At 41.0% G+C, this 12008-nt stretch overlaps 1 protein-coding gene, 1 long non-coding RNA gene and 1 pseudogene across 2 annotated transcripts; 1 reads left to right on the plus strand and 2 right to left on the minus strand.

The window, feature by feature from the left end:
• Window positions 1–12008, minus strand: part of LOC145805581 (uncharacterized) — a 166886-nt pseudogene that overhangs the window by 22495 nt on the left and 132383 nt on the right.
• On the minus strand, window positions 940–4607 carry LOC145806333 (uncharacterized). The gene is made up of 4 exons (XM_082902973.1): window positions 2138–4607; window positions 2020–2076; window positions 1856–1945; window positions 940–1777 (listed from the first exon to the last, which is right to left on the minus strand). Exons 1-4 carry the CDS (start codon window positions 4101–4103, stop codon window positions 1302–1304), a joined length of 2589 nt encoding a protein of 862 aa, XP_082759099.1. The 5' UTR covers window positions 4104–4607; the 3' UTR covers window positions 940–1301.
• On the plus strand, window positions 3692–5497 carry LOC145806334 (uncharacterized). The gene is made up of 2 exons (XR_014349298.1): window positions 3692–3830; window positions 4594–5497. It is a non-coding gene; the product is annotated as an uncharacterized LOC145806334 (long non-coding RNA).

The following is a 12008-nucleotide window of genomic DNA, read 5'->3' on the forward strand; positions in this document are numbered from 1 at the left end:
CAAAATTCTTAAGAAGATGGTGGATAAGAACAAAAAAGCTTGGCACGAAAAGTTACAAAAGCTTTGTGGGCTTATCGAACTTCGCACAGAACTCCTACTCAAGCAACCCCTTATTCGTTGGTTTTTGGAGGAGAAGCAGTGTTACCACTTGAGGTTCAAATACCATCATTACGAATGGCAATACAAGAGTCCTTAACGGAAGATGAAAGTGCAAGAGTGAGGTTGGCTGAACTGGAGACCCTGGATGAAAGAAGGTTGTATGCTCAACAGAACTTGGAAATCTACCAACAAAGGATGGCAAATGCATTCAATAAAAGAGTGAGGCTTCGTTCCTTTAAAAAGGGAGACTTGGTACTAATGGTTAGAACACCCATAGTAGTCTCATGAAGAACCAAAGGAAAGCTTGAGCCCAAATGGGAAGGACCTTATGTGATTGAGAAGGTTTACTCTAATGGGGCCTATTTGTTGATAACGATGGATAGTGACAGAATCATTCCCCCAACCAATGCAAGGTTCTTGAAGAGATATTACCCTTAAGAAAGCCTGCTAGGTTGAAAACCCGAAAGGGCGGCCTAGGCAAGAGTTAGGGCAAAAAAAAAAAGGGCAAAAGAAAAAAAAAAAAAAAAAACCCACCAACGGTATTGTATGTGGTTAAACTGCTAAAATACCTCACCGAAATCTAAGGTGATAAAACATTAGATACTCCTGGCCCGCAAGAGTATAAACTGTGTACGGCCAAACAAAAGTCAAAAAAACCACCAACGGTATTGTATGTGGTTAAACTGCTAAAATACCTCACCAAAATCTAAGGTGATAAAACATTGGATACTCTTGGCCCGCAAGAGTATAAACTGTGTACGGCCAAAATAAGACAAATAAATGTATTGTATTGAGAAATTTCATATAACAAGTAAATCTTTTGTGTACGGCTAAAATAAGACAAATCAATGTATTGTATTGAGAAATTTCGAATAACAAATAAATCCATCACTGAGCGAAATTTCATAAGTACATTATGTTCGGATGAATAAAAAATAATAAAAGTGCATTCATTCATTAAGAGAAGCCTTAGCCCTTTCAAAAGCACGTTCCACAACACTATGTTGTCCATTCTTCTTCTTGTGTTGGCTCAAAACATTCAGAGCAGTTTGCACATCTTCTTCTGATTTAGAAACACTCTCGGAAGCTTGTGCAAAATCACACATAAAGGATGCATGTTCCGCTTGGGTGGATGACAATTCCTCTTCAAGTTGTTTGAGTAACTCTTTGGTTTGAATAATCCTTTGATTAAGACCCGCAATCTACTCATCCGACTTGATAATTGAAGCAGACAATTGTTCATGTTCGCCAGAAACTTTGTCGAAATGAAGCTTCTTCTCACAATATTGGGCCTCAAATTCTGCAGTAGACAAGTTTGAAGAGTCTGCAAGTTGGGTTTTCAAAGCAAAGCACCCAAGGAATATCTTCACCTTCTCATAAAAGGAGATGAAGTCTACACCCAAACTCTTTAAAATCATGAAAACGTTGTTTGCTACAGCAATCATGCCATTAACATCCGTCATTGATTGGAGAGAAATAGTAAGACCTTTCTGAATATGGGTGGCTGCTTCGTTAGAGGAAGTTCCCAAAAGAAGGCCAGATGAAGCAAAGGGTGCTTCAAGTTTGTCAAATAATTTGTTAACCCCATTTGCTTCAAGTAAGTCTGCAAGAATTTGGGCTTCTTCCGAAGTATCAGAATTAATTTCGTCTGTCTCTTCCAATGTGTCAGAAGTACTTTCTGTGCAAATAGAAAGAGATACTCAATGAAAACATAGAAGGTAAAAACAATATATATATATATATGAATGAAGTATACCTTGGTGTACAGCTGGAAGAGACTTAGGTGGAGGAGGAGACAAGTTGTGATTCCCACAAGTGGACCATGGATTTTGCAATGTGGCATGATCTAAAGAGAAAAGAATTCCTTGACTATCTATACATGATGAAATAAAATAAGGTACAAAGAATAAATAAGAATACCCTTAAAGGTAGCCAATGGCATATGCGAGGCAGCTGGGGAAGTCCGAGGCGCACTGCCTAAGAAAATGAAAGGTATTAAAAAAAAAAAAAAAAAAAAAAAAAAAAAAAAAAGCTATACCTTTCTCCAATAGCTTGGATGGCTCGTTCGAAGGAGAAGAAAAAGCTACATTTGCTGAGGGCAATTTACTCATCTTAGTCGGTGTGCCATCCAAAAGAGGGGTGTAGTCATAAAACTCATCTTCACTCTCGTTACTTCCATTGAGAGAACAATCAAAAGATTTGGTACGAGAAGGAATTTCAACACTCTTAATGCGAATACGACCCAAGGCAGTTAATTCATACCCATCTCCCTCAAAGAGTTCTTGAATCATATTCTCATCTTTATCTTCAAGAAAAGAGTACAAGTATGTGCGAAATTGATCCATTGGGGTTTTGGTCGCTACAGTGGGTTGGGAAGTTCCTGTACAATCACTGATAGACATAGTCTCTGGAAAAAGCTTTGCGAGACTAGAAAATTGGGGACCAGAATCTGCTTGCTCAAAGCTAAATCTCATTTTAAATTGAGAATTACACATATCCTCGAAAAGATGAAGGAGATCTGAAGCCGAGTAACTAGATCGAGAAGGAGCAATAAGTGGTCGACTATTATCCATTCTCTGAAGTGATGATGCTTCCAGAGCAATAGGTGAAGATGATGACCTAGCTCTAGAGTAAGGAGGATTTTTCGTCTTTCGGTCTTTAATTGACATATCTAGTTTTCTCTTGCGTGAAGATTTCGACTGGGAATGAGTAACATATTGAAGCACGGTAAAGGAAGTTCCCAACCACCAATTGGCATAAGGCATGGTTACGTGAGAAGTAGATCGGGAGCCTGGTAACTCCAATGAGACTTTTGTACCACAGCGTAGCATATGGCGCCAGTTGTAATAAAATTTAGCCCACTCAGAGGGTTGCCGACAAGATACATTAAGCGGTGTAGGGCACGCTTGAGCAAACCCAAATTGACGACCGAATCGGTTAGGGGAGTACGGTTCAGAAATGAAATTAAATCCCATTTTAAAAGTTAAAACCCCTTGCCTCAAAGATATAAGATAGCCAAGATGGAAAGATGATATCCTTTCAGAGTCGACCAGAATGCCTGAAGGTTCACTTTCATGGGTAAGATCCCTAAACTGACACTCCGTACGATAAGTTAGGAGAGAGTCCACAAATGGAAATTTATCATTAAAAAACTGGGCTGCCGATTGGTTTCCAATAAACCCAAGATATGGCATGAAATGAATATCAGGAATTGGACAAATCAACTGAGGATCCCCATGAGAGTAAGTCTTGACAAAATATAGTGAAATCCATCCAAAAAAGTAATGTAAAGGACCTTGAATATTTTCCTTCCCAGGTGAAGATGATGATGCCATTTTACCAAGAGAATGATAGAGGTATGCAAGGACGGGGATGGCCAGGCTAAATAAGGTTCCACCTGCCATTTTGGTGGCTACATGAAAGGTCGTCGGACGAATTTCCCCAGAAGAGTGAGGGAAAACAAATCCGCTAAGCCAGCTCGCCAAAAAACCGGAAAGATACACATCATCAGGAATTCTATCCTTTCGTTGAAACCCACTGATCGAAGTTGGGGATTCGTCAATGAATTTAAAAGTCCAGTGGTTAAACTTCTTGGATTGAACAGAGCTGGCATAAATGTTGAAAAGCCCACGGCACGCCTTGGATGTCTGGGACGAATATAAAATGTCATTGGATGGGGTAAACTCTTCATAAAACTCACCACGAATGGGGAGCCCGCTAATGCGATGAAGGTCCCATAAAGATATCCCAAGTTCGCCATAAATGGTGTGGAAAGTGTTAGTATCGGGTGACCACCGCTCTAAGAATCCTTTGAGCAAGGAGACATTCCTAGCATATGCAAATTGGGGTACATAGATTGCAGCATAAATCCCACATTTCTTCAAAATAGGGGCAAATGTGGAAAGAACGTCATTCAACCAAAAAATCCATATGGGGGATTGCAAATGGGTAGAAATGCCACGGACATTAAAGGAATTATCCCACTTCAGTTTTTCATGCTTCATTCTCTTGAGAAGAGTATTAAATTCAGAGCAGTCAAGGTCCTCAGAAAATGGACGAAGGATTGAGACAGGGAATGAACCAATTGATTTTGAGTGCCCTTTCTCGAGAATCTCACAGCAGTTTCGAATTCCTGTATAAACCAAGTCTTCGGAAGCCGTATGTAAAGGGATGTAGGGTCCAACTCGGTGGGTGACAATAACGCAGTGATAGGTTTTTGCCGAATTATTTTCGGACCAGATTTGTCCAGTACATCCCTCTCGTCACGTCGAAGATATTCAAGGGTCTTGTCCATGCTTCCTAAATAAAATATATATATATATATAAAATAAAATAAAATAAAATAAAATAAAAAATGGTTAGTGAAGGCAAAATGTCATAATATAAAGAGATTAACAAAAGCCCCTTGGCCAAGAACTCAAGCCGTTGGGGTGACGGACACGTTCACTGCCAAGGACCCAAGCCGTTGGGGTGACGGACACAATCACTGCCAAGGACCCAATCCGTTGGGGTGACGGACACGTTCACTGCCAAGGACTCAATCCGTTGGGGTGACGGACACGTTCACTGCCAAGGACTCAATCCGTTGGGGTGACGGACACGTTCACTGCCAAGGACCCAATCCGTTGGGGTGACGGGCACGTTCACTGCCAAGGACTCAATCTGTTGGGGTGACGGACACGTTCACTGCCAAGGACCCAATCCGTTGGGGTGATGGACACGTTCACTGCCAAGGACCCAAGCCGTTGGGGTGATGGACACGTTCACTGCCAAGGACCCAAGCCGTTGGGGTGAGGGACACAATCACTGCCAAGGACTCAAGTCGTTGGGGTGACGGACACAATCACTGCCAAGAACTCAAGCCGTTGGGGTGACAGACACAATCACTGCCAAGAACTCAAGCAGTTGGGGTGACGGACACAATCACTGTCAAGGTTTCAAGCCGTTGGGGTGACGGACACATTCACTGCCAAGGACTCAAGCCGTTGGGGTGACGGACAAAATCACTGCCAAGAACTCAAGCCGTTGGGGTGACGGACACAATCACTGCCAAGGTTTCAAGCCGTTGGGGTGAAAGGACACATTCACTGCCAAGAACTCAAGTCGTTGGGGTGACGGACACAATCACTGCCAAGGTTTCAGGCCGTTGGGGTGACGGACACATTCACTGCCAAGGATTTAAGCCGTTAGGGTGAAAGGACACAATCACTGCCAAGGATTGAAGCCATTGGGGTGAAAGGACACAATCACTGCCAAGGATTCAAGCCATTGGGGTGAAAGGACACAATCACTGCCAAGGATTCAAGCCACTCATTGCCATTAGGTTGGAAATAGCAATGATACCTGCAAACAAACTCTGACGCCTTGCGTGTTGCCTGCAAAAGAGGGGAAAAGGTGTAAAATAATTGCAAAAAAAAAAAAAAATCATAATTCGTACAATTAAAATTCACTTGCACGAATCATGAGGGGGCAGGCTTTGATTAGATTAGATTTAAAAAAAAAAAAAAGTCTGTTTATATTTTTATGGCTTTAATTAGATTAAAAAAAAAAGTGTGTTTATATTTTTCTGGCTTTAATTAGATTAGATTTAGATTAGATTAAAAAAAAAAAAAAGGTCTGTTAATATATATATATATTTTTTAACAAAATCTGCTGCTATAAAAAGGGTAGCAGGAAAAGTCTTTGGGCTCATGGCTAAAAAATAAAATAAAATAAAAAATAAAAAAATCCAAGGACACAATCTTGATCATAACATGACTCCAACGGCTGATTGAAAGTTTGGTAACTCCAATGAGGCTTGTCCTATTTAGATAAAGAAAAGTCATCCAAATAGTCTACGAAAAGATGGTGAAGGAAGTTCAAAACTTTTGGGATAAAAAAAAAAAAAATATTCTGAACTTATCATCATTGACCAGAATCTGCTCTCTCAATTTATGTCTGCTCTACAAATGGTAATGCCAATTAGGTAGCAGTACGCAGTTTCAATCTTCGCCAGTCTTTGTATAAAAAAATATAAAACTTTCAATTGCAAAAAAAAAAAAAAAAAAAAGCTAATAAACAAATATATGCTGTTAAAAAAGAGAAGCAAAAAATAGGGAATTATACCGGATTAAAAGAAATTTGAAGGATTTCTTTTGGTGCCTTCTTTAAAGTACAAGAAGAACAGCTTTTGTTGGAAAAAAAAAAAAAAGTTGCTGGAAATTTTCTGGAAGAAAAAAAATCTGCTGAAAAAAATCTGTAGGGGAAAAAAGGGCTGCAGGGAAAAAATATCTGAAAAGGTGTAATATAAAGGAAAAGTCTTGCTTAAGAAAAGAGGTAGTGGTCTCCTAAAATACTTCAAAGAAGCAAGAGTTTATGTAGGATTTGAAATACTAAGTAAGAGTTTGTATAGGATTAGAAATCTTACCAATGCCAATCCCAAACTCCTAAAATATATATATATATATATATATATGTTGTAAAAAAAAAAAAATCCTAAAAATAATAAGTGGCAAGTTGAAGGCCCACAAAAAAAAAAAAAAAGTCCCAATTAAAAATAGTGACCTAGAAAAGGAAAGGTTCATGATGGCCTAGAAAAAATAAAAAAAATAATAAAATCTACTGTAAAAAAAAAAAATGGTGGCAAGTTGGAGGCCCACAAAAGAAAAGGCCCAATTAAAAAAATAGTGGCCTAGAAAAGGAAAGGTCCATGATGGTCTAGAAAAAAACCATGGCCTAGAAAAGGAAAGGTCTATGATGGCCTAAAAATAATAATAATAATAAAATAAATAAAAAAAAATGGTGGCAAGTTGGAGGTCCACAAAAGAAAAAAAAAACCAATAAAAAAAATGGTGGCCTAAAAAAGGAAAGATTCATGATGGTCTAAAAAATCCATGTTAGGCTAAAAATAAAAATAAAAATCTCTACCGCAAAAAAAATTGGCGGCAAATTGGAGGCCCACAAAAGGAAATGCCCAATTAAATATTGGACCTTACTCATGACCCTTCAAAAAAAAATAAATAAATAAAAGGTCAAAGAGTCGTCAACCCAAAAAAAAAAAAAAAAAAAAAGGCCAGGGACCAAAACACAGAAATAATCCCATCAAAGACTTAAAGATCATCCAGATAAAAGTGCCAAATTGTCGTGACTCGCACAGTTAAGAAAATTCACTTGTGCAAGTCACGAGGGGCATTTGTTGGCACATAAATTTCAACTAAATTTATGACACGTATAGAGCCTATAGAAAAGTTGTAGGTAATCACTTCCTAAAAAGATCAACATGATCCGTTGAAGTACATAAATAAAACAACGTTGTATCTCAACGACGTTATTCAAGATGCTCAAGTGACACGTGGAGCCTACGAAAGATGACACCTGTAGAGCCTACAGCAAAGACACCACACAGGATGAAACCCCAAAGATCAATCCGGTTAATCAAATATACGATTAACCAGATAGCGCTATTATTCAAAATTCAAATGGCTAATCAAATATACGATTAACCAGATAGCATGATTATTAAATAGGCGCTATCATTCAATTTGAAATTCAAATTGAAGATGAAGCAATCCTATCACCTGATGGCCCTCCATAAATATGAGGACCATCACACAAGACAGAAAGAAATCAGAAGTGAAAAAGATCAGAGAGAGAGAGAAAGAAATTGAGAGCTAAACAAATCGTTACAAGAAAGAAGATATAGCGATCCCGGGTTTACCCTTGTTGTATAGTGATCCGGACATGTGTCTGTGGATGTTGGTAGTTGTCTATCATCTTGTTTGCATCCTTTTACTTAGTATTTGAGTTATGGGATGTGTTGGGCAGGTTTGTTTCAGGTTGGTTGAGTTTAGAAACCAAAACTAGTTGCCCAGATTTTTGGCCTGTACGCTCGAGCGGAGGTGTTGGCGCTCGAGCGGGGAATACATCCATCCAGTATCTTGTTGTGCAGTGTTGTGAGCTCGAGCGTAGGGTTGGGAGCTCGAGCGTAGGTCTGTTTCTGCAAAAGTGCTGAGCGAGTGCATTCTGCGCTCGAGCGGGAGGTTGGCCGCTCGAGCGTAAGTCTGTGAGTGGCCGCTCGAGCGGGGTGTTTTACGCTCGAGCGTAGACCTGGGTTAAGTTCCGAAGTTGTGACTTTTCAAATCACTTTTTGCTTTCTCTTCTCTCTCTTACTTTTCCAAAATCACCATTGTTGAGCCTCTCACTCTAGATACTACCTTCTCTCTAGGTTTTGATCTAGTAGGAGTGATCTACTCACCTTTGGCCTTTACAAAAAAGTTGATGATCGTCGAGGGCTTCATCTTAATCTGAGAATCTCGGGTTTTGGAGCACGTTGGGTTTTGTCGTCTTCTCCTTTGGAACTCCGAATTTGAGGTAGGGATAACCTACTCCTCTCTATGGGTTTTGTCTTTAAATTTTGGTATTTTGAGATGTTGGGCTTGGTTGGGTAATCTTGTAAAGGTTTGGGCTTTTGTGTAATTTTACAAAGGTTGGGGTTTTATTCATAATAAATCCTAGATGCATGTTTGGCATAGAAAAATGGAATGATTGTTGAATCATTGATGAAAATGGGACCTAAGGGTTGAAATGGTAATTATGGAAAATGGCCTAATTACATTGTTTAATTAATTGGGGTAATTAATTGGTGAGAAATGAGGAAATGAAATGTTGATTGAATATCCATTTGTGCATTTATTTTCCGTTTTAGAAATAACTGCTTTGGGCTATCGGTGGAGGATAGTCGTGATTGTTGTAGACAATGTAAGTTGATTAGGCAAACTGAAACTAATCAATGGAATGTGTTATGAAACTTGACAGTTGCTAGAATACATTAATTGTTTGTATTGTGTGATTGTATATAGAACCAATGTGTTTATATACGTTGTGTGTAGAGGAGGAGATAGGGGATGTACTCCGCGGTTTAGGGGAAGATAGGGGATGGACCTCTAAACCGGATAGGTATTTGGAGGAGATAGGGGATGTACTCCGTAGACAGAGCTCATATGCTTGTCTAGAGAAGTGAAGATAGAGCTCATATGCTTATCTTTGTGAAGTGAAGTGTGGATACAGCTTGTATGCTTATCTGTGGATATTGTTGATATACATATCTGTTGTAGAGTGTGGATACAGCTTGTATGCTTATCTGTGGATATTGTTGATATACATATCTGTTGAGAATGTGGATATAGCTTTTATGCTTATCTGAATGTGAGATATAGTTTTTATACATATCTGTGGAAATGATGATAGAGCTAGCATGCTTATCTGTTGAAAAAGGAAAAATGAAAAGTAATTGGGACTTGTAAGTCGTTGACATAAATATGTAATTTATGTGATTGAATCAGTGTTGACCAACTATCAATTGCTAATGTTTTAGTCATTGTTCATGGTTGGTTTAGTGTATTTCTACTGGGCTGTGGCTCACCCTATATGGGAATATCATTTTCAGGTACAGGAAGCATGCCACCTCCAAGGACATAGCTGGGAGGCTAGTGGCGGGCATAGTTTGTCGTTTTACTTTTGATGTGTTACATGTAATTTCAAGCCAAGGGCTTAATGTGTAAACGAGTTAGACCTCTTTGTTGTAACCAAGTGTTAACTTGGAAAGCTGTAAGCCCGTAGGGCATTTTGTTATGGGATTAACATGTAATACTTATGTAATGGAATTCTAATGAATGATAGAAGGTGGTTAGTTTATCTATCAACGCTTGTCTTATTTGTTGGGTTTAATGTTATTATTTTGAGGGCGTTACAACTTGGTATCAGAGCGTACCGGGTTCGAATACTTTGGGTACGTGGGAAGTGATTAGGATCACAATGGGTTTGTCTCGCTTGATAGAGACGTAGATGTAGTACCATATGCTATGTGTTTATTTGATAACATGCTTATGTGACTATGTGGGTATGGGATTTAATTTCTAGGATGTTGATTGGATCCTTGAGTTTCTGGGAGTCTTGTTGGAAAAGCACTTGATCAACGCTGTTTCTAACCGGAACTCTAGTAACGTCTCGGGACTATCATTATCCGGAAATGAAATTCGTAAGTGCTTATGTGTTTATGTGCTTATGTGGAGTGAATTACAGTTGTCCATGCATTAGGACGTGAGTGATTAGTTTCGGCACACCTATGAATGTGCTAACGTTCTGTGTTGCCTTTATTAGGATGTCAGGACGAGGAAGAGGTGCTAGGCGTGGTAGACCTGCGAGGCAGGAAGTACCGTTACAGGGTGAGATTCCGGCAGTGCAGGAGGGAGTTGGGCAGGCCAATGTGGCTGAGCCAGTAGGTCAGCAGGCTATGGGTGCCTTGGCCAGAGAGATAGCAGGAGCCTTGGGTATTCTTAGAGCTGGGAATCAGGCAGCTGAGGCAGGGCCTTCTTTCTTGAAGAGGGAGTTCTTCCGGTGTAATCCGGACGAGTTTATCGGGGATCCTAAAGAGCCGCTTAAGGCAGATGAATGGCTCGAACAGACAACGAAGACGTTTGAGATGCTTGGCATCGAGGACGGAGCACTGAAAGTGACCTTGGCATCCTTCCAACTGAAGGGAGATGCGGGTCAATGGTGGAAGTACGAGAAAGCTCGTGTTGGTGGTACTTGGGAGGCGTTTGTGAATGCTTTTCAGGAGAGGTTTTTATCAGCAGCAGCTAGGGAGAAGCTGAGGGATCAGTTTAGCCGGCTTAATCAGCAGGGCTTGTCAGTGGCCGAGTTTGAGGCTACTTTTACCAGTCTGTCTAGGTTTGCACCTGAACTGGTGGCGTCTGAGGAACGCCGTTGCTATGAGTTTGAGCGGAAGTTGAGGCGGGGCCTCAAGTTGAGAATTGGTGGGTCTTATATTCGAGAGTATAGACACCTAGTGGATGCTACAGCTCATATGGAGCTTATGATGCAGGAGGAGGATGAGGGTCAGAGAGGCTCCAAGAGGAGCCAGGATAGTCAGAATGATGGCAGGAGGCAGAGGGGTTCTAACCCTCAGCAGTCTCAGGGTGCAGTCTCTAGATCGACCTTTCCAGTGCCTAGTGTAGGCTCGGGGAGAGGCAGTCAGGGAGAATTCACCTGTTACAAGTGTGGCCAGCTGGGTCACAAGGTATCTGTTTGCCCGCAGAAGGGTGGGGGTCAGAAAGCTGCTTTTTCTTCAGCTAGACCGCCGAGTCAGAGTTTGGGCAGGGGGCAGCTCTTGATTTGTTATCAGTGTGGACAACCTGGGCACATGAAGAGGTTTTGCCCACAGTTGAGTGCCACTTCGGGAGCGTCTGGTTCTAGGCAGACGCAGGGTTTTCAGCCAGCTCAGTCTGTGCAGGCCTCGAGGGCCAATCCGGGAGCTTCGTCATCCCAGTCTGTGCAGCAGTCTTTTGCTCCGAGGGGTGAGCAGGTAGACCAGGGGCCTACGGGGCGCGTGTATGCTGTTACCGCGCAGGATTTAGTACCAGCTCCATCAGTAGTGAGAGGTACTTTTCTGTTTTGCAATTCAGTTGCTAGTGTGTTGATAGACACGGGTGCATCTCATTCTTTTGTATCTGCTGCATTTGCATCTGTTTTGGAATTGGAGTTAGCACAGTTAGCATCTCCTATTTGTGTGGTGTCGCCTTTGGGTGGTGAGTTGATCTTGAAACAGGGTGTTAGAGGATGTGATATAGAGGTCGCCGATTATAGGCTTCCTTTTCCGTTTGTTGTCATGCCCATGAAGGGTTTTGATGTTATTTTGGGTATGGACTGGTTATCGTCATACCGGGCTGTTATTGATTGCTACCGCCAGAGGGTTACATTGTGTACCTTGAGCGGGGAGTGGTTCCATTTCTTGGGAGACCGGGTTGGTAGTGTTTTGCCACCGGGGTATGATTCGCGAGGGCGAAGTGAACTTAGTAGTCTACTTGCCAGTTTTGATAGTGGTGAGAGTGGTGAGACCCAGGTTGTGTTACCGAGGGTGGTTTGTGAGTATT

The sequence above is a fragment of the Camellia sinensis genome, chromosome 13, assembly GCF_055761805.1.
Source record: "Camellia sinensis isolate YWXY chromosome 13, ASM5576180v1, whole genome shotgun sequence".
NCBI classification, from domain to species: domain Eukaryota; kingdom Viridiplantae; phylum Streptophyta; class Magnoliopsida; order Ericales; family Theaceae; genus Camellia; species Camellia sinensis.